Raw genomic sequence first — 25,812 nt, forward strand, 5'->3', positions numbered from 1 at the left:
TTAAAACATGAGTAAAAACGGGACGGGGCAACAATTATTGCAAGTTTGAATAATAATCTTCATCGTTATCATAATCATAACAATAACATGGAGTACTGTTGCAGCCAAAACTCAGGATTATTTTGAATTTACCAAACATCTTGTGCTGAAAGATACCAAATGAGAGCGTAAATTATAAGTAACTGTGTAAAAGTGTGTGTGTGTGTGTTTCGCTATAACCTGATCCGTCTAGCACACAGCGTCATTATTCTTTGCCTGGGCAAAGGCGGCGTCTTACGGAAGTATCATTTAATTCCAATCAATGGTCTCTGAAATCAATATTCCTCGGAATGAAACACATTGATTGTTCCGGTAATGTTTTAAATCATCAATATACTGCAAGATACTGTAAGTATTACATGCTGTACTATCAATGTACTTCTTCTTGATGATCACAGTATGTATATAAAACAGTGAAACGTCAAAATGTTTTTTGTTTTATAAAAAATAGGTCCTAATGACGCTATATTAATTTGTTTTCTGGTGTTATAATGCAGTTATTATTATGTAATAGTTATGTTATAAAATATATTAAAATAAATAAAAAATAAAATACATAAATTAATTAAAATATATTATATAAAATAATATATCGTGTTCATGTTTCACATAAGGATTGTGAATGATCTGCAAAATTCTCAAAAAGTGCAGTTCCCCTTTAAATTGCTTATTTTCTCTGATTATATTGACTATATTGGGTAATATGAGTGTAAAGGTAACTATAGGGATGTTATTGTATGTCTAGAGGGCTCTAATAATATCGAAAACTGTATGTAGAAGGTCATAAACAGGTTTTGTTTGCATGAAAATATTTGCTTTATTAAAGAATTCTGCTTCACAAATTCATTTATTACAGTCAAAAGCTGTGATTGCTGTGAAAATGTGATGAAAAAAATAGTTTCAAATAATGCATTCACATATTTTAATTGCTCAGTTTTAGTTTATACATAAAAGTGATGACAGTGAACATATTAGAATACATCATTTTTAGTACATGAAAGAAAACAACTTAACTTCCTCATTTTCTGGGTTATTTTCTGATTATTGTCAGATATAGGCAGCTTTGTGTTTGATTGTGGCTGCAAAAATGATCTATTGAATTAATAAACACAAATAAAGCACTTTTCATTTTGTAATGTAATATGCCACCTCGGCCACACGATGGCAGTATACACTGAGCTTCACTGTTTTTGTGCTCCTCAAGGAAGGTAATAGACTGTATAGTTATCACCTCTAGGGGGGCTCACTCCATCCCCACAAACTATACAACCTACTACCTCACCTTGCTGGGCTCAATTCCCAGCCATCACCAGTCAGCCCTTGCAGGTAAAAGATATTTGTTTGTTTTTTTTTTGTCCATTTGTTGGTAGCAGACGATGGAGCTGTCTCGTCGGCCAAGACAGTAGACTGTATAGTTATCTCAGACAGGACACAAACCCCACAACTATTCAATCTACTACCTCAGCCTAAAGGACAGGAGATGTTGAAGGGAGAAGATCATCTGTTCATCTGTGGAAAAGACATGGGGAAAAAATTAGACGGTTATTTTAAGTCGACTATTATGCAAAAGTGACTTTTTGATGTTGTTCTAACAATAATATGGGTTCCAAGAACCTCTTTGTGTGCAAAAAAACCCAAAAAAGCAACCAAACATTGGGAATATTGGACCTACAATAGAACATGTGGCCATGATTTCAACATAAATCACTGACCCTTCTGTCAATTCACGTCTGAAAATTGCATACATGAATTCTTTCTGCACAATACAAATAAAGGCCTCCACACAATCAGAATATGCATATGCAGATGATGACTGAACTATAAGCTATAATGTGCAGCTATCTGGCAACAAGCTTAGTTGCCAGCATCTCATTGTGTGCCCCTTCTTTCTGCCATGAGTTCTCCTCCCTTTATTTTGTTTCAATGAGATTCCGCTTGGCATGCAAACAATAGTTATTTCTTGGCACCAAACAGTGGAAGGAGCCGAGTAGGAGAAGCAAGCTCAGTTTTTTTTTTTTTTCCTCCCCTCATGACCTTTTTCCTCCAGTCTCGTTACAGCGTGACTCAACGCCAACTTGACCGTTTGTCTCCTAAATAGTTTGTTTGGCGCTCAGTTCAAGCACGTCTGTCATGATGTGAGTGTTTACCAATGAAAGTTGAGAGCAACTGGGTGGCTCGCTGTGGTGATAGATGTCAATTGGAATCAGGAGCTGAGGGATTTAGGAATAAGCCAGGTTGTTGTTGTATAATAATAACATTAACATTTACTCTTCTTACTGATGTACATCTTTTTATGTCATAAAGTCAACCGAATTAAATATGTTCAATAGGGTCTTAAGGTTGTCATACTGCAGGAAATGCAGGGAAAATGATACATGCGATGGAAGCATTACGTTATAAAGGAATGATACTGATTAACTTTTTTTTTGTATACATTGATTACTGAAATAGTAGCACAAAATGTTGGTCATTTTGTTTTAGATACTGAAAATTGGCAAACTTTTTGACTCACATTGATTTAACAAAATTGATGGGGGGGGGGCAGACTATATAGTATTTTATATATAACAGTCCATTTGTACACGTATATTTTTACACATATTTTACATGTAAAAGCGTCATGCAGTCTGCTATATGTGCACTTTGCACATCATTTATTTGATGTAAAGTGTGTTATAAATTAAAATTATTATCATTATTATTATTAATTATTATTACTAATAATATTAATAATTAATTAATTCATAATAATAATGTTATTATTATTATCAATAGCATTGATATTACAATACAATAATAATTATTATTATTAGATTATTATTTATTATTAATAATAGCAATTAATAATCAATAACTATTATTATTATTATTACAAACAGTAATAATTAATGATAATAATTAATAATAATAATAATAATGTTAATATTAATATGTGCTTGTGTCCCTTTTTTCAGGAGCATTTTGTAAACAACATACCACATCAAATAGCTACTTCAACCATGAAAAGGTTGGCTCAAGCAAGTTTAAATGAAATATTTTGGAAAGCACAGGCGGACCATATTCAAACACTTAGCGGGCCGGATGTGGCCCCCAGGCCGTAGTTTGCCCACCCCTGCTCTACACCCTTTGTAGAAGTCATACAAGTGTAAAAATAAGTTAACAGCCACTACCACCGCACCGGTAGAATGATCTTTCTCCTTTCTCCACGTCCCTACTCTTGGTTTTATCCAGTCTTTTGTAGCGTTTTAAAAAAGCGAAAGAAAAAGAAAACCTTGCACTGTCATCAGCCATGACAGCAGTTCAAATTTTGGAGTGTTGTATGTTTTTATAGATGTAGTTTTCCATGAAAATGTTGATTTCCATGAATAATTGATGCAGCCGGTTTTTGACACGTCCCTACTCTTGGTTTTATCCTCCAAATTTGGATCAACATTTGCAATAAGAGTTGTAATAGTAATTGTGTTATTATTAGATTAGAATTAGCTCCAGAACCCTCTACTACTTACTTCAGGGGGGGCGTGAATAAGTCACTGATTCTTGAAGAGTAGCGTTGATTGACTCCAGATGGCTATAAAAGCTTTTTTTTTTTTTGCAGGCCTAGTGACGTTTATTGTTGAAAAAGTTAGTCCATTTCCAGCTTTAGAATTGATGTTCTAATTAATTCAACGTCTCAATCAAGGCTGCCCCTTTGCCATTTATTTCTGCACCCCCTAAACATGTTTGCCCCGGCAAGGCAGCCAAAACATTTCAATCACTGTCAGCGTTAATTAGGCCAAAGTGGAATTCAGAATAATAATGAACAGGCCCAGACGCTTTTCAGCCACTGTGGTTCACATGCTAATTTATGCAAAGAGTTTGAAACCTGTTCATTGGATGATGGCGGCCACCACCATATGTTCATTCTACATCGTTAGTGTTCTCATAAACATTTGCGTGCTTTAGAGCACTCCGAAACGGTTCATTAGAAAGGTGTTCTTCACTTTTGAATTCATGCAGTGCTAATATTAGCGTCACATTTTAAGCATCGGCTGCACGGCGGTCGAGTGGTTAGCACGCAGACCTCACAGCTAGGAGACCAAGGTTCAATTCCACCCTCGGCCATCTCCGTGTGGAGTTTACATGTTCTCCCCGTGTATGCGTGGGTTTCCTCCCACATTCCAAAAACATGCTAGGTTAATTGGCGACTCCAAATTGTCCATAGGTATGAATGTGAGTGTGAATGGCAATCACTCCAGGGTGTACCCCGCCTCTCACCCGAAGACAGCTGGGATAGGCTCCAGCACCCCTCGTGAGGATAAGTGGAAAAATGAATGAATGAATTTTAAGCATCGAGCTAGGTCAGGGGTCGGCAACCCGCGAGTCCGGAGCCACATGCAGCTCACCTGAATGGGGAAAATGCACATGTGTGTAATGAGTTGTTGTGGTCGGCAACCCGCGGGTCCGGTGCCACACGCGGCTCACCTGAATGGGGAAAATGCACATGTGTGTAATGAGTTGTTGTGTTGTTTTTTTAAATCTGACTTTATGTGAGACAGTGAATGCATCCTGGCTGAGTTCTGACTGCCGATTGAATGAGAAATGGAGGGGAAGCTGGTGTTTGCCCGCTTGCTTTGGTTGAGATGTGACGTCTTCTAAACCGATGCGGTAAACTAACCATGAAAATATTCCGCCCAAAAATAAAACATCAGACTTTTTAATTCTGCACGGATGGAATTAATAACTACCCCCAAATTGGAGACTCATAATTCGCTTTAGATGTGAACGCATCACTGCACATTTCTTCAGGCGTCAGGTAGTGATATTAAACCAAGATGATACTACCATAACCCTACGAGTTGACATCGGTTACACATGCAGACTCAACTTGTATTTCTTGTATTTTGCTGTTAAAAGTGGTAGAATTAAGAAATATGTTAATTTAAACTGAGATATTGCGGCTTCATAGTATAGGTTGCCGACCCCTGAGCTAGGTTAACCTACTCTGCGGAAGCTCACACTTTTATAGCTGACTGAGAGTTAACAGAACTCTAGGCTTCATTTCAAGATGTGTAGCGAAGCCTGTTTTTTTTTCATCATGATGAAAAAACTTCGCACATCTTTTCTGAAGTTTAGTGCTCATAAAAAATCTCTACCGATGGGTCTGTAGTTCTACATCACTATGATGGACGCCACACAAATAAACACACTTTATTTAGTTTTTGATGAAGTAAAGTATGAGTTTAGACGCACACACTCTTAGTCATTGAACCTCCTGTTACAGGAAACCTGCAAGTCTCCAATCCCTGCAGAGGTTAAGACAAATGTGCAGACATTAGTGGAACATCTGGACCATACAGATGTTAATCTCAAGATGGATTTCACATGGCTAACACAGTCCTCTTTTTTTATACATTTGGTAATTGCTTGCTCATTGCTCCAACTGTTTAAAGTGGTCGTCGCTATGAAGCAGCTTGAGTCTGAAGAGGCCGATCAAACGCTGTTTATAGGCCATAAATCAGATGCGCTAACAAACAGGAAGAGACGAGTGTGTGTGTGTGTGTGTGTGTGTGTGGTGTCTTCTGATAAAAGGCCAAAAGAAGACTTTGATCCTGATAGTCTCACACAGTGACCAATGGAAGCAAATAGAAGGATGTGGAATGAAGTTCATTCCAGGAGAACCAATGGCAGGAATAAACAAGCATTTCCTCTTTCTGACCTTCCTGATTTGATGTTATTGTTTATGTATCTTTACCAAAGACAAATATAGACAGGCCTCGGTTTACGCCATTCTGTGGCAGTTTTGTGGTTATGAATGCGCTCCCGTGAATTTATTAACAACGTAATTTTGCTCCGTAAAGACTTGCTGGAGAATTAGTTACAGTGCATTCCGGAATAAATGTGCAAGGAATATGCATGCAGCACAATAATGCAGTGTGTGCTTTGTGTTGATTGGATGAATACAGTATGTGCCTGCTCATATTGAGGATGAATAACATAACATAATAACAACACAACCTATTCATTCATTCATTCATTCATTTTCTACCGCTTTTTCCTCATGAGGGTCGTGGGGGTGCTGGAGCCTATCCCAGCTGTCTTCGGGTGAGAGGCAGGGTACACCCTGGACTGGTCCAATCACAGGGCACATATAGGCAAACAACCATTCACACTCACATTCATTCCTATGGACAATTTTTTTGGCAAGTTTTTGGAATGTGGGAGGAAACCGTAGTACCCGGAGAAAACCCACATATTCACGGGGAGAACATGCAAACTCCACACAGAGATGGTGGAGGGTGGAATTGAACCCTGGTCTCCTAGCTGTGAGGTCTGCGCGCTAACCACTTGACCACCGTGCCGCCGCCTATTAATTCATGTCATGTCATGTCTTTTTCTTTTTAAACATACAGTAGTCAGACTATCTTAGCCACATTGACGCTGATCACCACCCATAGCTACATGAAATGGTTTGGTCTGCTACTACCTTTACCATGCTTTTTAGCTGCAGCTTGTGGTTCAGTTGGTGAGTGAAACAATGCTATCAGTACCTATTCCACTGTGTTAGCATTGAGTGTAACCAATCACAGTGGCGTGGGTGGAAGAAAATATGGAAAGCCAAGAAAATACAGATGGAATAGGTGTAGATTCTGGAAGATCTAAAATGTTTTCTGTGCGGGTTATTGTGTGTAGCTGCTCTATAGAGTCCACAACTCAATACAAAGGGTAAAAAAAAATTGCATAATAGGTCCTTTTTAAGTAAGTTGAGTTTGAAAGTGTAAATTTACTGTAGCTTCTGAAGTGTTTCACATCTCACTCATCACAAGTGTAGGTAGGATTGCAAGGTTTATAGTGTTTATAGAAAAGGTTTATAGAAAAGTGCAGAATATATAGGTTGAATTTTTTTTCTGTTTAATTTGGTGGGTGTGGCTTACATTCAGGTGCGCTCTGATTCCATCACTACTTATAATACTTTACGAGGTGACGATTAATTCTCTCCATTATGTGGTATCTTCTAAGGGTGAGTAGTTTTAGTTTATTGTACTTTGATTCAATGTTGTTTTTATCCTTGTATGACAGTTCATAATGTTATAACATTACTTCATCTATACATTTAATACATAATTTATGAGGGCAGCAGGTTGAACCTGGAACAAATTAATCCACTTGTTTCGAAATTAGATCAATTTGTAAAGTTATCCAGCGTAATAGAATGCTTTGTTTTGGAAGTTCTGCAGTACAAACTAAATGATCACTGTACTACTAAAGGACCTGAAAGTAGTACATTACAGGCCCTTCATCTATCACACAAGGCTTTCTGGTTCTTTGCGGATCTGGTTCATGCTGGTTTTGAAAGCAGAACAATACAGCTACATTTGGTAATGCCTCGGCTACAAAGAGCAAGGCCATTTTTGATACATTTCTAGTGGACTCCATGCGCCTTGTTTGCAACTATGCTGCATTTCTGCTACAAAGAAACCAAAATATCAAATAATATCAGTAATGCAAGAATTTGTGGTTTGAACCTGTAGGCTTTGTATGAAAATATTGTTATTTAAGCTCCGGAATGCTGCTTATTATAAACCAGAAACGGTCTACAAATAATTAAACTTTTTCCTCAATGCATTTGAGCCACGAAAAAACATTACGCAGGACAAAGTCCCAGTGTGTCATGAAAGGAATGGTAGCCATTACCATTGAGGCAAGCAAATCCAGCATGAGGAAGGCGATAAAAGATGCGACAAAAAGAGACTTGAAGAGCGATATTGATCTTCAAACAGAAACAGAATAAAAAAAAATATCAAATACCTGGAGGTGAGTTTTGTCTTTGCATAGGCCACACTAGTACAAAAAAAAAACAAAAAATTAGGCCACTGCTACCGAAAAAACAAAAAAGGCGGGTAAGCAAAAACAGAAGATTGCTTTTTCGTTCTCATTTTGCCTGCAACACGAAGGAAAAGGCAGAGCGGCGTAAGAGCGAGCAACCCCGATAGAACGGAGGCTGGGGCTTGAGAGAGAGTGCTTTCTGGGCCATGCCCTTCTCTTCTTCCTGCCCACTTCTGCTACCCTGCCAAAGAGGCAGAGCCCAAACCAAGCAAGAGGGGGAAAAGTCACAAACATTATTGCCTCCTCTTAATAGATGCTGTTCCCCGGTGACTAAGTTTGGACTAAACGATGTACTCAAAGTGGTCTGAAGCTTCAAGTATCATCATAAAGACATTTATTTGACAGAACGATAGCAGCACGGAGAAATGAGCTTAAAGAACCCAAAGAGAGTACTTACAGGCAGCCTTGAACAGACGCCAACAAAGGTTTGACGGCTTTATCATCATGAAGTCGCCAAATATTCTTGACTGCAAAATGACTTAAACGCTCCTCTCTGCCTTTTAGGAAGCAAAGCCTTTTGTCAGCACTTGGCATCCTTCCCAGGTAGTACATGCCTCGTAGATCCCATTTTCGGCATTTGCTCCAGCCGTCTTTAGTTGTTCTGCACCTGCCTGTGTGTTTTTTGTTGCAGAGTCAGCAGAGGACAATGGTGACCCAGTGAGTATGTATGGTTGGATTTGGCTAGAAAAAAAAAATCACTGTTTACAGCCAAAAAAGCGGTCTGGGATTATGATTGTAGTGATTCTCGGAGGACTAGTAAGTATCTCAAAGAAGGAAAATAAAAGCAGGAATCGGATTTTATGTGGTAAATACTGAAGTAAAAAAAAAAATCACAGAAGTAATCCCATGAAGGAGTCTTTTTTTTATTCTAAGTGTGTCCACCATGTGTAACTCCTCTTTCCTCAGGCAATATCCAAGACAGCTTCTCCTGTGACGTCACGACTCTTTCATTCTTTAAACAGAAAATCCTCCTGGTGCTTTCCAGAGCTGCACAGATGTCCCCCTTCAGTATTTGTAGCTTTATTTAAAAAAAAAAAAAAAAAGGAATCAAAGTAGAGGAGAAAAAATCCCCCCCCCCCCCCCCCCCCCCTCTTTCTCTCTCACAAGTCTAGCTCTGTGTGTTTTGCCTTCCTGCTGGCGAACACTCGGCTTGTAAAAGTTGTGCTGCGATGGCTTGGGCCAGCCTCCATTGGCACCCATTCAACAGATCACTGCTTATTTAGGAAAAACAGGGGTGACAACAGTGTGAGACAGAGCTCTCTCTTTCTCTCTCTCTCTCTCTCTCTCTGTCTCTTCCTCCCTTGATTATTCTCTTTTAGGGACCCATGGAAGAGACCACTCTCGGGACTTTGACTCTGTCTGGGGGGGTGACCAAGTGTGCCAGCTACAGCTTAGCCGATCCTAAAGAGAGACTTGTGTCTATCGCAGAGCATCAGAGTAAAGGAAGTACAAGTTACAGCTTTACTTCCTGAACGCTTTGTCCGCCATTACAGGCGCTTTTTTTTTTTAGCCTGATTTTCCAGCTGCTTGGTCTTTATTTCAAATCCTTTCATCTATGTGATGCAACTATACTATTGTTGTGGGGTATATGGTGTTGTTCTACTCTAGAATGATCATTTTGCTTGCTTGGAAAGAAACATCCCTTAAAGCAATACAAGTGATCCCTTCTCATGTGTTATTTATTAAAATGTTTAATATTTATGGCTATGCTTGACAGCATAGATGAGGGATGGAACATTGATGACTTATGAACCAGACCCTGGCATACTTGAACCCCTCCACCAGGAGCTGGACACTCCCATCCCGGACAGCAGAGAGGACCATGCCCTCTGATTTGGAGGTGAACTGCACCGGAAACGAAAACCACTAAGAAAGTCAACGTAGACAGGAAGTGGTTGACACGTTATATGGTCAACCTGCGTTTGTAGATTCTAAAGAGCTAAGTACTGTTGGCTGGTCTGCCATGGTGTGCCTTAATTGTTCAACTTCATTTCAGATACCCCATCCTTAATTGGAGTCATCTAATAGACGGGGTCCCTAATTTAGTCAGTCTGTCACGCAATCATTTTCTACCGCTTATCCTCGTGAGGATCGCGGGGGTGCTAGAGCCTATCCCAGCTGGCAAGAACGGGGTGGTCGCCAGCCAATCACAGGGCACATATAGACAAACAACCATTCACACTCACATTCATACCTATGGACAATTTGGAGTCGCTAATTAACCTAGCATGTTTTTGGAATGTGGGAGGAAACCTAAGTATCCGGAGAAAACCCACACATGCACGGGGAAACACGCAAACTCCACACAGAGATAGCCGAGAGTGGAATTGAACTCGAGTCTCCTAGCTGTGAGGTCTGCGCACTAGCCACTCATCTACCGTGCAGCCACAGATAACCATTCATTCATTTTCTACCGCTTATCCTCACAAGGGTCGTGGGGTTGCTGGAGCCTATCCCAGCTGTCTTCAGGCAAGCGGCGGGGTACACCCTGGACTGGTGGCCAGCCAATCACAGGGCACATATAGACAAACAACCATTCACACTCACATTCATACCTATGGACAATTTGGAGTCGCCAATTAACCTAGCATGTTTTTGGAATGTGGGAGGAAACCGGAGTACCCGGAGAAAACCCACGCATGCACGGGGAGAGCACGCAAGCTGTGAGGTGCGCACTAACCACTCGTCCACCGTGCAGCCACAGATAACCAGTTCACACTAATTAGCTTTTCACTCACTGGCCTTTCTTTGGTTGTTTAATGGGCCAATAAGGCCAAGTAATGCATGTAATGGGCTTCATAGCCATGATGCAACGGCCTGATGTCAAGAATCAGTACTCACTAACATGGAGAAGCAGTCGGTGCCTGATTAGAATTGGCACATTTTTGCTGGAACCTCAGAGGGTTACGTTTAGTTTGAGAGCAGACTCTTCGCCAAGCCACCCTGATGGTCCGCTGAAGACCAGATGAGCACTAAAGAAGAGATCGTTTTTGTGCTGAGACAAACAGAAACATGAGATCTTATTTGGCATCGACAGAAGTTTTAAAATGAAAGCCAGGAACTCTTTGAGTGGGAAATTAGGAAGGATTTGTCTGTGAGGTGTTTATACGGTCCCAGAAAGACAGATGACAGGAGATGACAATTCATACTGCATGGAGTCAGCCATGACACGTCTGACAGTGAAAAAAAAGTTATCCTCCCATTCCAACTGAGAGTGGTAGTTTTTTTGCTTCATATTTTGCCTTTCTTCCTCACTCTGTTTGAAAACCTTTCTTAAGTTTAGAATAAACAACGTGAGCGCTCACTAGTTAGCTCAGTAGCATGCTATGTTTAAAAATACAGAATTCTCTTGTGTGCATGCAATAATCCCGTAGGCGCATTAGAGTTGAGCAATGTGTTGTCAACAAAGAATGATCGAAGAGTGATGATGACTATGGGGGTGTTATTACATGTCTACGGTGCTCTAATAATGGTCAATTGTGTTTGGAAAGCCATAAACAGGTTTTCTATTCTCTGACTACGAAAATATTCCATTTACTATGCAGAAATTCACTTATCGTGTTCAGGTGTGGAACCAATTAAGTGTGATAAATGAGGGACCACTGTAATTGAAAAAGTATAATAATTGTGTTAGTTAGCAAAGAACTGCTGATGACATGAAACTTCCGGTTTCTGTTTTCATGTAGTAGTAAGCTAATAGGATATAGGATACTAACAAGGACTTTTGCGATTAAATATGCCCCTCTGTGATGTCACAAAGGAACAGTTTTACCACGCCTTTTGAAATCAAGCATTTTGAGCCATCCCAAAATTCTTTCAGTGCTCACTTCCAAATGAGCAAACGTCATTATGTGAAACTTTGGCATTGTTTAACAAGACAATAAAACATTGTAACTACATTTATAGATTAGAAAAGTGGAATAAGCATCATAGGTCCCCTTACTGTCCCCCTACTGTTAAGAAATCCTGCTATTGGCTGTTTTGATGTATCGTAATTTCTATCGTAATTAATTTTTAACGTCTGTCTTTTTGATCACATGGCTATAATTTTAGTGTAAACCGTGTAACTAAAAGTACTGTAAAATCCTGTGAATTATTTTTGAACATTCTCTGGTTTTGTTGTTATTGTCATGACAATTTATTGCACATTTTATTTAATATTGTTGAATTTATTGCTCAGTTACAATTTTATTTATATTATTTATGTTTTTAAATCACTATTTTTACTAACCAGCTTGTCACAAAGATACGTAAAAATAAAAAGGCATTGTTTTTTTTTTTTTTAAAAGCAGATGCGGGTATAGATAAAGCTGTTGGATGCTGACCGCTGATGACACTGTAAATACAGCTACTGGCATCTGGAAAAGAAACTATATCAGAACATTTTTGACAAAGACCCGAGTGGTTTGGCGACTTTTGGCAGAGCATTTTTGTTCCGTGTTTTTTCTAATGAGTTGTGTCCTTTATGTTTTTTTTATATTATTTATAATGTTGATATAATGTAATTGCATTATATTTCTAATTTGAGTCTTGAGTATTATAACTTAAACATGCACACGAAGGAGGCTGTCAGCTTGCTGAATCAACACATTTTTATCTTGGATGTAACTTTCTATAAGTAGCCAAGACATTCCTTAGCCTTGTCAAGTCTTGTCTTGTGCATCTTGGCAGAGATCCCTAAACAAGCCTCCCTTTGGGTATAGATTCAGCAAACACAGATCCTTCCTGTTGTAATATTTGTCTTGACAGAGTGATGTTTAGCTTCTCTGTGTTGATGATTCACTCGATCTTACAGTGGGACCAAGGTCACCCCACTTCTTCGTTCAGGCCGTCACAGCATGCAACCCTTGCACAAGTACATCATCATACGCAGTCTCCATACTCCATTTTTATATACTGTATGTAAAATTCCTCATCATTTTCACTTGTTTCTGGATGACTGTGAGTAAGTGTATGTTTTCCCATCTTACCTCTGCTTATGGCTTTCATTATAGGGAAATACAAGTGATAAGGAACTCACTGTGGTAGCGGTCCCTTTAAGTTTGCAGTGGCTTGACGGGCCACTTGCAGCCCCCCGAGGTCACCGGCCTTCTGTGGGCCGCCTGCCAGCTGCCATGCTGCTGTCAAGTTTTTGTAGAAATGCCAGCAAAGACATTTGGTTAGACTGTTTTTCAGCAGTCAGCTGCCAACATAAAGACTAAACATCCATATTCTTTCTTTTGCCCCTATCTGTTCACTCACTTCAGATAGACAGGCACTTTTTTAAAATGAAATATGGCTAGAAACTGCTCTTAAAAGCAGTTAAAAGTTTTTGCTTTAGAAAATAAATTTAGAAAATTAAATTGCAGTACCTTTGTGTGCCTCCCACATTGTTTTCCTTCTTGTTTTATAGGTTGGCAGTTGGGAAACAGCAGCATCTAGTGGTAAAATTTGTTAATTACATCCTTTCTACCTTTAATGTAAATTGAACCTATTGTGCTCATCTTTTGGCTCTTTGTATTGAGTTGTGGACTCCCATAGAGTAGCTCCACACAATAACCGGTACATAAACCTTTCCAGATTTTCCAAAATCTGTGCCTATTCCAACTGTATTTGTTTGGATTTCCTGCGAAAATTGTCTGTTTTCATTTATTCCACCCAAGGCCCGCCTCCAGGCACGCCCACTTCCAAGTGCTCTTGCTCAAAGTCAGCTGGGATAGGCTCCAGCACACCACCGGGACCCTAATGAGGAGAAGTGGTATAGAAAGTGGATGGATGACTCAATTCTATTTTCCAATCATCAGTAGGGTAAAACTAACCTGTCTCACTATGGTCTAATCCCAGCTCACATTCCCATGGTGAATTCTCCTTCACAATGATAGGAAGAAAGTAGAAAGCAGCAGTGTTCAGTATTATTGTTATTTATTTATTATTATTTTTCTCATTTACAATATGCATTTATCAATTACCATTTTCAAGCTACAACCTTTTGAAATAGTAATATCAAACCTGAATAAACTTTGGCACCGAAAGGGTTAATAATATGGGGGGCGTTTCCCCTCGTTTGAAACTCACTAGCTTTGAGTGTAGCAGCAGTATAGTATCTCAATGGCACCACCTGCTGTCTAAATATGGTATAAAACCTGCTAATGCTTGCAGATGGTGAGCACCTGATTAGTTTAAGCCCTTGGGTCAGGGTATCTTAGGTGTGTGCATTCGATGGAGTTGGGGGGGCGGGGGGTTAAAAAAAAAAACACTGAGAGGTCAGGTCATGTGTCAGGTATTTACTAGCAGTCATACTATGAAGCTGTGCTGTGTGTTGAATTCATACTAGCGTCCATCTTGGCTCCATTGGGATAATTTTGGGCTCTGTTGGTTCACGTGCATGTATAGTCTCCTAACATGTCCGCCATGGCAGGTTATTATCACACTACAAGAGAAGCCTGGACACATGACAGGTATGTAAACATTAACATTTATAACAATGTCTGATATAACATTCGACATTTAATCATATGTACAATTTTTATATCTTCCTTTAGTCCCACGAGTAGTATGTTGTTGTTTTTAAATGATAATTCCTGCTTGGCCGCAGCCACTTTCCAACAAAGCTAGCCAAGTAGTGCTAAACCAATTAGCTTTTCCTGTGTGTCTTACAAACCTACTTTCAGCTGACTTTTTAAAATTAGACTGATTGGACGTAGTTCAATGATCGTTATCTAACTTAATAACTAACATTGGAAAGCTTTACTATCTTTGTGGGTTTAATGATCTATTTTTCACAGCGGCCATGTTGCCTGCAGCATATTGTACGAATACAGTGGGTTGCATTTTAAGATGTGTAGCAAAGTCTGTTTTTGTTTGTTTGTTTTTAACAAAGCTGTACTGTGTATATAAATGTGTCAGGCTCATCTTGGTAAAGAGGGGCCAAAGGCATTACTTTAAGAGTGAATGCTATCAAAAGTGGAACAAACAAGTGAGCGAGATGATGATGATAAGTCATTAATGGCCTGTGGGGTTACATATTACTATTAGAACATCCTTAAAAAGTCACATTTGCATATTAGGAGACCTTTAAACAGCCCGACTAATGACCGCCTATGACTTTGTATGGTAATGTAACTAAAATCAAAGGTTACATCACTTCAGTTTTGTGATTATTTTCAAACATTTTTGTCGTCAAATATTGCAAATGAACATGTTCATACATTAACAGCGGTAATATTAAGTAACAATCTGTTTCTTATTATCCACACAGCAGTGATCTGGATGAGGAAAAATGTGGCTCATCCCTGCAGCTGCCCACTCAGGTAAATGTCTTATTAAAACATTCATTCATTCATTTTCTACCGCTTATCCTCACAAGGGTGGTCGCAGGGGGTGCTGGAGCCTATCCCAGCTGTCTTCGGGCGAGAGGTACACCCTGGACTGGTCGCCAGCCAATCACAGGGCACACATAGTCAAACAACCATTCACACTCACATTCATACCTATGGATAATTTGGAGTCGCCAATTAACCCGGAGAAAACAAACGCATGCATGGGGAGAACATGCAAACTCCACTCCCGAGTGGGATTGAATTCGGGTTTGCACGCTAACCACTCATCCACTGTGCCTTATTACAACAATGCTTATTAAACAGTGGGACATGAGAGGCAGGGAGTACTTTCAACGTTACTGCAGACCTGCCAACATGTGCAAATTTATTGTAATCAACATGCAGTTTGATTCCATTTTGTCGCATTTTAATGATTTTTCACAGATAATTAAAAACATAATATCGGTTTCTCAATCATATTTCAAATTTAGGAGGCATGAAAATATTACTGCTTCCTTGAGGGAAATTCATTGAGAACCACTGCATTAAAAGGAAACCATTTTGCAATTCCTTCCACTGCCATAAGAGGCCGTATAGCGCCTCAGATAAGTGTCATGTTTAACATACTGTATAAAGTCGTAATGGAGAAAGAAGACAAGCATCACAAATGTCCAAAAAGACAGTCAGCCCAGTAGCCATTTGGTAAATAAACAACCTCCTCTCAGTTGTCTCCCTCCTCCTCCCCCGGGCCTGCTCGGTCTTACCCGTTGACGTGTTTCTACAGAGCAGATGGCTTTACACATAAATCCTATTAACAACTTTCTGCTCATGGAGGCGCACTGAATACAGGGCTTTCTCACGCTTTAATTATCTTGGGAGCCTTGTTTTGTTGTTTTCTTCTGTATTTGCAAAGAAGTCAAAGTCAAGAGGCCGTACAATGTCTGCAGAAAAGGTAGGAGGAGATGGCAGGCTTTGACTATTGAAAAACAATTGATTAGTTCTCCCAAGCTGTGTCAAGTCTGAGTATGTCGATAGTAGAAGAATCAATCCACAGCACACTCTAATCTTGTTTCCCTCAAATTTCCACCTGTGACGCAGAATGCTTTTCTTAATTAGGCATAAAACAAAGACATGAACGACAATCATTGTGCCAATATTTATCGAGACATACTGTGCATTAATGAGGTTATTCTGCAAAATCCAGTGAGAGAAGTTGTTACATGACATGAACCAAGAAGTGCTGTGACAGAGCGCTGTAGGCTTGTTGCAGCAATAGTGATGTGGAATGAAATCGGGAACTCGGTGAACATGCTTCATGGTAACTTGCTTGTTTGACTCTCTAGCTCGTTATGTTAATTTATTTTATTCAGCATCCCAGGTACTGTATAATCTTTATGCTATTGTGTAGCTGAATAACTGTTAATGTGTTTCGTTAATACTGCATACCAGACATATTCAGCCCGTTGTTGCCTATGCTATTATGTATAAATTAGAGTAAATTGACTTTCCAGACTCAATGCCTGTCCTTGGTCTTGAATTTTGTGAAATAAAGTTCTAAATAAAATCGACTAGTGACTTGTAGAAAATGTGGCATATGTTTTGAACAGCAATTAATAATAATAATAATAATTATTTGTATAGCGCTTTTCAGAGTGCTCAAAGACGCTTAAATTGCATTTGGAAATCATCTGCACAAATAACTGTCCAATTGTGAGGATTTCTACTAACTTGCTTATAATAAACTGCTACATATTTCATATTTCAGTATATCAAGTCAAAAGTCAGCTTCACTCTCAAAACACCCGATATGCAGGACATGGAGGCTTTGGAATGGGTTCTTCCACAGCCCACTATGAAAAGAAAGTTGCAAGAAAAGTAATCAAACACAGTATAGAGAAATAACAAGTCATGTAAACAGACATCTTAACATAGATTGGTTTATTCATGACATTTTTGCGGGTAGAGAAACAGTGTATGTTGTGAGTACTGTCCAAAACATGTCATCACAGCTCGTCTGACCCGTAGTCGTAACAGTGACTGGTGGATTGTGCTATTGGGACATATATAAGTCTGCCGTGGGACCGTGCAGGATGAATATAAAGTAATAGGATTACACTGACTGTCTCAGCTCGCTGCACACTGACCTCCTTCTGTGTCAACCATCTCTTCACACTAATAACATTTGCTTTTGTCACAGATGGGAGATGAGTATAGGACTCCTCTTGGACATTTCAGCCATAACTGACTTTTAAATATTTTTCCTTATGTTCTTTAAACGTCTTGTATGTAATGAATCCAATGTAAACAACACTGTGTAAAACTCATTACGAGATTCACATGTAAAACGCATGCAGAGCTAGATAAAGCTATTGCAGTAATGCTGGCGTTGATGGCGTTGATTTGCTTTTATTCATCATGCACCCAGCGACTATAGGAGAATTTAGTAGGGGCGTTAATTGAAGCATTTATTGTAGTTGACAATGTAGTTTTTAACTTTTGTATTTGTTTTTTTAACCTCTTGCATCCTCGATTGGATTTTCAATGGTGAGTTATTGTTATTAATACAGATTTTTATTTTTAGATGCTACTTTTCCTTACTCTTTTCTCAGTTCTCTGTTATTTTTGCTTTCTAATTTCTGAATTTTTGCAAAATATATTTCAGCAAATCCTTAAAAGAAGCCAAAGAAGAAGAAAGAGGAGGCCAACAGCACAGCTGAGGCGAAGCTGAACGGGACCGAGGCCAAGATAAAAAAAATTAAAAGCAAAAAGAACGAGGAGGCGTCAGAGGAGAGCCTGGCCTTGCAAAGTAGAAATTGAATACATCTCTTCTATTTTTTTTCCCATCAGGGACTGACACAAGTGCATAAGTGTGGTTTCAATTTTATGTTTCAGATGGCAAAAAGGTGAAGAAAAAGAAACCAGAAAAAAGTAAAGAAGAACCTGAAAAAGAGAAGGAAAAGGAGACAAAAAAGAAAGTCAAAAGTGCTCCCAAAAAGAAGAAAGGTGAAGTAGTCCTTGCTTCAACAAATGTAATCAATGTTTCTAAATTTGTCTGCTTTCAATCTGCAGGATCCGTCACAGATGATGACGACGACGAGGATGAGGACACTCCTAAAATGAAAACCAAGAGAAAGACGACCAAGGACACCTCACCGCCCGCCAGTTCTGCCAAAGAGAAGAAATCTAAGTCTAAAGGTAAGCCAGCAGTGAAGAGAATACTTTGTTAAGAGGATTACATGATGTTATCACATACTGCTGATTGAAGGGAAAAAAACACCACCAATTCCGCAATTACATGGCCTTTACGAAATTAACTGTGAAAAAATGTTTTCATGGCACATTGCTGATGGCAATCTGTGTAATCTATGGAACATTTACACTTAAACATGAAAACAACTGTTAAGGCAGCCTACATACGTATACAGTGGAACATCTAAGGTCAAATAAAGACCAAGTAAGGACAATGGTTGACCTCTTATTTCACATTAATGTACACTTTAAAAGTAAAAGTAGCGTTAGCATGTAGGCCACAAAGTCAGGAGTTTGAAAGACTTGTGTTCGACTCTCCTCTTCAGCATCACTGTGTGGAGTTTGCATTTTCTCCCCGTGCATCCACGGGTGTCCTCCCACATTCCAAAAACATGCTAGGTTAATTGGCGACTCCAAAGTGTCCATAGGTATGAATGTGAGTGTGAATGGTTGTTTGTCTATATGTGCCCTGTGATTGGCTGACGACCAGTCCAGGATGTACCCCGCCTCTCGCCTGAAGACAGCTGGGGTAGGCTCCAGCATACCCGTGGCATGGATGGATGGATGTTCGGCACCAGGAGAAAGACTTAGTATGAAAGCTTTATTGTCTTTGTTGCCAAGACAGAAAACTAAATTACCACAACTCTTTTTGTTAAGAGGGTGAAAAATCATTAAATAAAATAAAAAAAAAACATAATAATAAATAATACATAATATAATAATATAACATAATAAAATAAAAAATATATAACTGAATTTGTTTAAGGTCGGCAAAATTATCAAATTTGTTTTCATTTATTGTGCAATTCATTGATTTATTTATTATCGTGACAGGCCTACGTGCAAGCATATGACATACGACTTGTATTGATGACTTATCATTGACATAAACATGTTCCACTGTATAATTTCCACTGTAGCATTTGACTATATGCATTGCCTTTGACAACGCATGCTAACTCCAATTGTTGTTATTTGCTAAAGCTGCTTGTTAATGTTGTTCCTGACGGTACAAATACACTTATCTGAATTACTCTGTTAAAGCCTTCAAGCTCTAATAATGTAAAAACACTGCCGAAGCGTTTATTAATAAGTTGAAAAAGTGAAACGTGTCATCATGGTGAACATCTGCTCGCCCCAGCAAATATCTGCAAGTCATATTAGACCAGCACAGAATGCATCATCAGCTCTTTCTTGCTCTCTAAATCGTTCTAGCTGACCTGACATTAACCTGTTTGACAGATGTCTTGCTGAAAAGCTCTCTCGCGTTCTTAAGTGCTAAGAGTCCAAAAAAAAGACAACAGCGAGAAGAAACTCTGAATGTTGTTTGGCTTCAAGTCTTTATCAGCTGATTACAGTTAAAACATGGCTTTTTCTAAATGTTTTTTTTTCTAAATAACTTTTCTCAGAGGACAAAGATGATGGAAAAGAGAAGAAGTCCAAGACCAAAGATAAAGACAAGAAGAAAGAACCAGCCTCAATGTTCCAGATAAATGGTGATAAGGAATCAAAAAGCAAAAAGAAAGGTGATTAAAATACAGCTTGACTCAACTTGATGATGCAATAATTAGACTGTCATAAACTTAAGCTTGTCAATACATTAGCCTAAGTAGTGTTCGTAATTGTGTCCCAATAAAGCAGCCGCCAAGTCTGACAGCGACGACAGTGAAGAAGAAACAAAGTCCACCAAATCAAAGAAAAAATCAGCCGCCAGCTCCACGTCGTCTCTGTTCCAAACGTCAGGTGACAAAGACAAGGAGAAGAAGACCAAAAAAAAAGGTACATTTATTATTACTATTACCAAAACATTGCTACCACTTCTGAAATCACTGACACAAGTGCTGTTTACCTCAGCAAAGGCAGAAGAGAGCGAAGATTCAGAATCGGAAAAAGAAGAGAAATCCAAAAAGAAAAAGGGTAAAGGGAAGAAGAAGAAGGTATCATCTACACACAAAAGGATACTTCCTCAAGAGGTCTGTACACAACAGTAATACCTCCTTTGTGAGCAGGCGAGATCGCCATCCCCGGAGATTGAGTTTGACAACTTGGAGGTTTTCGTGATGGAGCCGGCACCTCAAGGCGTGACCGTCAAATGCAGAGTGACTCGGGACCAGCGGGGGATGGATAAAAGCCTTTATCCTCTTTATTACCTTCATCTAGACAATGAGAAGAAGGTCAGAGATTCTACACTGTTGGAGCCTTAGTGAACCAGCCACTAGTGAACTGTGTTTATAAAAAAAAAAACATGAAAAGCTCATAATGGAACTGAAATTTTTTTCAAATTAAGTGAATCAGAATGATGGGTGCTATTCATTCTCTAATTATTGTGTCTGCGTTTATTTACCAGTTCCCACATAAAGCACATCCAACATTTTCAAGCACATGAAGAGTTAGTACTCTGGGTAGACTAAATAATTTACATTTGTTTGTTTTTTTTCCAGAAATTGAAACAAAAACAAAAAATTATATAATTTTAAATAACTATGGCAGTTGTTGCTGCTACTACTAATCATTTATGTTAATGTGTAGTTATGTAAAGACACATGATTAGACAATAGATTACTGTAAATTAATTTTCTGTTTACGCTAAAACAACTACAGTTTCCATAATGCTTTGAGTGTCTTATCAGAAAGTAGTGAAATAGATGTCGCTATTACATCTTTTGATCTGACAAATCTTAAGTAACTTTGATCAAAAGTAAAGTAGTACTGTTTGGCTATCAACACGGCAGCTGTTCAACTGTGATGGAAAAAAACAGCCACACGTCACAAGCTAGTGACACTGGGAGCACTGAAGTAGCCTGGATTACAAGGTTTATAGTGTGCTTAAAGCACTTAATGTGCGGTTGTAATTCTGCCACTTCCATATTACTGTGTTATTCACAGTAGTGATGCCATAGTTCACGCTCTGATTGGATTCTGGCTGCCCTCTTCTTGCGAGAGAGCTTTTCTCTCAATGAGAACTATTGTTATCTTTTAATCTTACTCGATTAATCAATCAGTTTTAATCAATATAACGGTGGTGTATGTAATTGGAGGATTTACGGTACTTGTCTTTAATTTCTTCCCAGACATTTCTGTTGGCGGGCAGGAAAAGAAAGAAAAGCGCAACCTCAAATTATCTCATTTCCATTGACGCCACAGACTTATCAAGAGGTGGAGAGAATTTTGTAGGAAAGCTAAGGTAGTGTTGAATTCATTCATTCATTCACTGAAACACAAAATTAATGGTGCTGATGTTGATTCAATAATTGTCTTTATGTGTTATGCAGGTCAAATTTAATGGGCACCAAGTTCACTGTGTTTGACAATGCTCTAAACCCCGAAAGAGCCCTTCCAGACATGTCCAATGCCCGGCAGGAGTTAGCAGGCATCACCTATGTAAGTCATTACATATCCTATTCAAGCACAGAATGAAATAACATCTTCACTGTCTCGTATCAGCAAACAAATGTGTTGGGAATGAAGGGGCCCAGAAGAATGACAGTCGTCATTCCCGGTATGGACAAGAACAACGAACGAGTTCCCCTCCGGCCAAGAAATGTACGTTTCAGGGACTAACGCCACTCTTATGTAGCCTTAGCTGGTGTTTTCTTGCTGTGTAATTGTTCAAATCTTTCCAGGATTATGACGGCTTGTTAATAAGACACGAGAACAGAAGGATGGAAAATCTGATTGAGCTTCACAATAAGACGCCTGTGTGGAACGAAGAAACGTCGTCACATGTGCTCAACTTCAACGGCAGGGTCACCCAGGCCTCTATTAAGAACTTCCAGATAGTCCATAGCAAAGACTGTGAGTCGCTCAACCCACCTTGCTGTAAACACCCACCTAGACATACACAGCACTCACCATTAACAGCAATAAATGTACCAAACTACGAACCTATACCAGATTTTTTTCATGGGACACACAATTCTTGGCTGCACAACTGCTGCCTGATACTATATGATATGAAAACATATATATATATAAACATATAACATATAAACATATATATATAATGTTAAGACTTTAATTAGGTCAAAACACTACACTGCATGAAAGGGTTGCAGTAGTGCTCGTCACAGGTGATCGGCTTTTGTGGTAAAAGTTGCCGGAAATTGATTGGAGCATCCCTAATCTGTACGTGCACCAATACCTACAGTGTATCGATGTACTAATTTACATACTGTGTTTACATATGAGCTATGATTTACAGACCTACTTGTAAACAGCTAACCCATTTATATAGAATACCTTCCTGTCTATATACTGTACATGTGTACATATTGACATGCTGACCTGTATCAATCTACAGTACATACTAACCTATCGATGTAGAGTATTTACATCATTTTTTATTTTATTGGAAAAAAAAAGTATTTACATACTTACGTACCTATATCGACTTATCAATATACATATGTACTGTATTTATGTACAAAGTTACAGATATTCATTCATTTTCTACCGCTTATCCCGACGAGGGTCGCGGGGGTGCTGGAGTCTATCCCAGCTGTCTTCGGGCGAGAGGCGGGGTACACCCTGGACCGGTCGGCAGCCAATCACAGGGCACCTATAGACAAACTTTACACAGAGATGGCCGAGGGTGGGATTGAACTCGGGTATCCGAGCTGTGAGATCTGCGCGCTAACCACTCGTGCAGCCCCTTACAGATATCGACGTATTATTAATATTAATTAATAATACTGAACATACCTTCCTGCTTGCATATTTATGTCCAATCCTATAGTATGCATCTATCAAGCTATAAAACTGTCCTGCCTTTATAGTTACATAAAAATGTAACTGTGTACATACTGCCTTCCTAACATGTACTCACCAATCTGTCAATCTTCTATTTCCAGGTATCTATTCATCTATTAACCTATTTATACATACATCTACCTAGATATATTGATATAACATTGCATCTATTTTTCCTTTTCAGTGGACTACATTGTGATGCAGTTTGGCCGAATTGCCGATGACATTTTCACACTGGACTTCAAGTACCCCATGTGCGCTGTGCAGGCCTTCGCCATCGCACTTTCTAGCTTTGATGGCAAACTTGCCTGCGAGTAACCTAGGAGGTAAATACACTGCCGCTGAGGACTGCACACAAGACACACCCCACACACACACCTGTCACACCAACCCAGCCCTTTTGGATTTGCAGCTGATAAATGACAGCTCAGTGAATGTGACAATACCTGCTGTTGTTACGGAGGTGCTGCTCTCTTAGGTGTGTTGTTCTTTGCCAGGAGTGTGTCAAACAAAGATGGCTTCACATTGTCGTCTGATCTGCTGCAGCGCTGGAAACTCATGGTTGTATTTCTCACTAATTAGCAGAAACATTTACTGTTATACCCCCTCATGTCATGGAAAAGTCCATTAACATCATTAGAATGGTGTTGTGATATATTTCATTGCATTCAAATGAAGGTAATATTTCATTTGTTCCAGGCGAAACAACATACAGTTCATTTTCATTAGGACTTTAGTTGTGAACCTGTCAACAATGTTGATTTCAAGTTTCTTGCTCATTTGTTTATTTTACGTGTATTAGATTTTGAGCATTTTTTTGGTTTGTAAATTTTTTTAACAATAATTTTTGTTAAATTTTTGGGCCTGTTGCAACAATGTTATTTAATAAAATATGTCAAATTAATGCATGCATGTGTTACATCCAGTGGTGTGCAGTCGGGCCAGCAAGGCCTTCACTGCTGGCCTAAACATGATAAGAAGCACTGATCTACAGTTACAACTTAAATTCTATTATTTGTACCATGACATTTTATTAATTTATTCCCGGTTGTTGTCTTTATTTAATAACACGTTTCTTGACTACACTGCTTTCAGAAGTGTATGTGTATGTTAACGTTTTTCTGTTTTTTTGTCTTTCCATATCAATATATTCTGCCCAGGGCCTTCACAATCAAGTGTGCTGGCCCACGTAACGTACACACTATTTGCAATCAGGCTGTTTCTGAAATACTAAATAAAGAAGTTAGAAGTGAGTCTTGAAAAAAATTTGGGATGGCTCTGAATGCTCGGTTTCAGAGAACTTTTTCCAACACTAGCTGTTTGTGATGTCACAAGGAGCTGGGCTTTGTTTTATACTGTACATGGTTGTCAGCTATGGCTCCCGTGAAATCTTTCTATGATGCACAATCAGGCAGAAGTGGTTGGATTCGGTGATTCCCATTTCACAAGGGACTGTTTTTGTTGACATAGACCCACAAAAGTCCAGAAATACTTAGGAGTGTGACCAATCACGGCGGAGTTGACATGCTTGGAGGCAGGCCAACTTCTAAACCGCTCCAGCCTTTATTTAGTTCATGGCCTACAGGTTTTGTTGACGTCTTAAAATTTCTTTGGAACTTTTATACAGTATCAATCTTCTGCCTTCAGCTGTCAGCTTGCAACTAATCAGACAGGTTTGAGTCGCCCCAAGCTCTGGCTCTAAAATGAAAAACCAGTTTGAGGTGACAGCTTCAAGTGTACGTGTGAGGTGAGGATTCTGCCTCAACCTGCTAAGGCAGTTGTCCAAACTTGAAATGAAGCTTTCAAATTGGCAAGTTGACAGACGCGCAAAGGTGAGCTTTTACAGCCCACACAGGAATCAAATTTATCTGGTCACCTTAGACATTATTTCACAAGTCCTTGCAATCATGATGTTGACCAAAAGAAGGTGCTGTTGCAGGGTTGGGGAAACATGTCCAGTGTCTTTGCTTGTCACCTTTTGCAGAAGTTGTGTGAGAAACCCTAGTTCAAGTTCCACTTCAGAACATTTATGCACTTTATATTTCAATGTCCTCTACAAAGTAATCAGCATTTTTACAGTTATTGTGAGCCGTAATTATGCTTATGCATGACCTTTGGCTTCTACTTTCACTTTCTACAGCACAAGTCATTCTATTTGGCATGGAATAAAAGTCATATGTGGAGAAGTAAATATTTACATTATGACAAATGGCAACATCCAAATTCTCCAAATTGTCCATAGGTATGAATGTGAGTGTGAATGGTTGTTTGTCTATATGTGCCCTGTGATTGGCTGGCCAACAGTCCAGGGTGTACAACCCTGACTTGCCTGAAGTCAGCTGGGATAGGCTCCAGCATACCCCTGTGACTTTGTGAGTATAAGCATCATAGAAATTGTGTAATATGATTATTTTGTTGAGACTGTTACATTGTCTTATACAGTATTGTTATATTCATATATTGTTAGATTAATATTAATATACAGTATTGTTATATTCATATATTGTTAGATTAATATCAATATACAGTATAAATCTGATTAATAAATATTTATAACAGGATAAAATAGTTAAGACTGTTAATTTCATAATCATTGTGATGATTATAAATTCCG

At 39.0% G+C, this 25,812-nt stretch overlaps 1 protein-coding gene across 8 annotated transcripts in view; it reads left to right on the top strand.

The window, feature by feature from the left end:
- LOC131105971 (tubby-related protein 1-like) overlaps positions 1 to 25,590 on the top strand; it is a 32,905-nt gene extending 7,315 nt beyond the window's left edge. The window contains exons 1-19 of one of the 8 annotated variants that reach the window (XM_058054559.1): positions 8,253 to 8,327; positions 8,407 to 8,445; positions 8,534 to 8,559; positions 9,688 to 9,742; positions 13,295 to 13,325; positions 14,300 to 14,339; positions 15,140 to 15,191; positions 17,877 to 18,006; positions 18,093 to 18,203; positions 18,270 to 18,395; positions 19,859 to 19,975; positions 20,088 to 20,386; positions 20,459 to 20,623; positions 21,521 to 21,633; positions 21,722 to 21,830; positions 21,894 to 21,992; positions 22,073 to 22,244; positions 23,383 to 23,524; positions 23,696 to 25,590. In XM_058054559.1, the coding sequence (XP_057910542.1) occupies positions 8,268 to 8,327; positions 8,407 to 8,445; positions 8,534 to 8,559; positions 9,688 to 9,742; positions 13,295 to 13,325; positions 14,300 to 14,339; positions 15,140 to 15,191; positions 17,877 to 18,006; positions 18,093 to 18,203; positions 18,270 to 18,395; positions 19,859 to 19,975; positions 20,088 to 20,386; positions 20,459 to 20,623; positions 21,521 to 21,633; positions 21,722 to 21,830; positions 21,894 to 21,992; positions 22,073 to 22,244; positions 23,383 to 23,516 (1,878 nt within the window). In that variant the 5' untranslated portion in view covers positions 8,253 to 8,267 and the 3' untranslated portion in view covers positions 23,517 to 23,524; positions 23,696 to 25,590. Of the gene's footprint in view, positions 1 to 7,424; positions 8,328 to 8,406; positions 8,446 to 8,533; positions 8,560 to 9,687; positions 9,743 to 13,294; positions 13,326 to 14,299; positions 14,340 to 15,139; positions 15,192 to 15,372; positions 16,153 to 17,876; positions 18,007 to 18,092; positions 18,204 to 18,269; positions 18,396 to 19,858; positions 19,976 to 20,087; positions 20,387 to 20,458; positions 20,624 to 21,520; positions 21,634 to 21,721; positions 21,831 to 21,893; positions 21,993 to 22,072; positions 22,245 to 23,382 lie in introns of those variants that run through there. The other 7 variants (XM_058054562.1, XM_058054560.1, XM_058054561.1 and 4 more) reach the window with 7 other exon arrangements.
- The last annotated feature ends 222 nt before the right edge of the window (positions 25,591 to 25,812 follow it).

Source organism: Doryrhamphus excisus, chromosome 18 (assembly GCF_030265055.1).
Source record: "Doryrhamphus excisus isolate RoL2022-K1 chromosome 18, RoL_Dexc_1.0, whole genome shotgun sequence".
Classification (NCBI taxonomy): Eukaryota; Metazoa; Chordata; class Actinopteri; order Syngnathiformes; family Syngnathidae; genus Doryrhamphus; species Doryrhamphus excisus.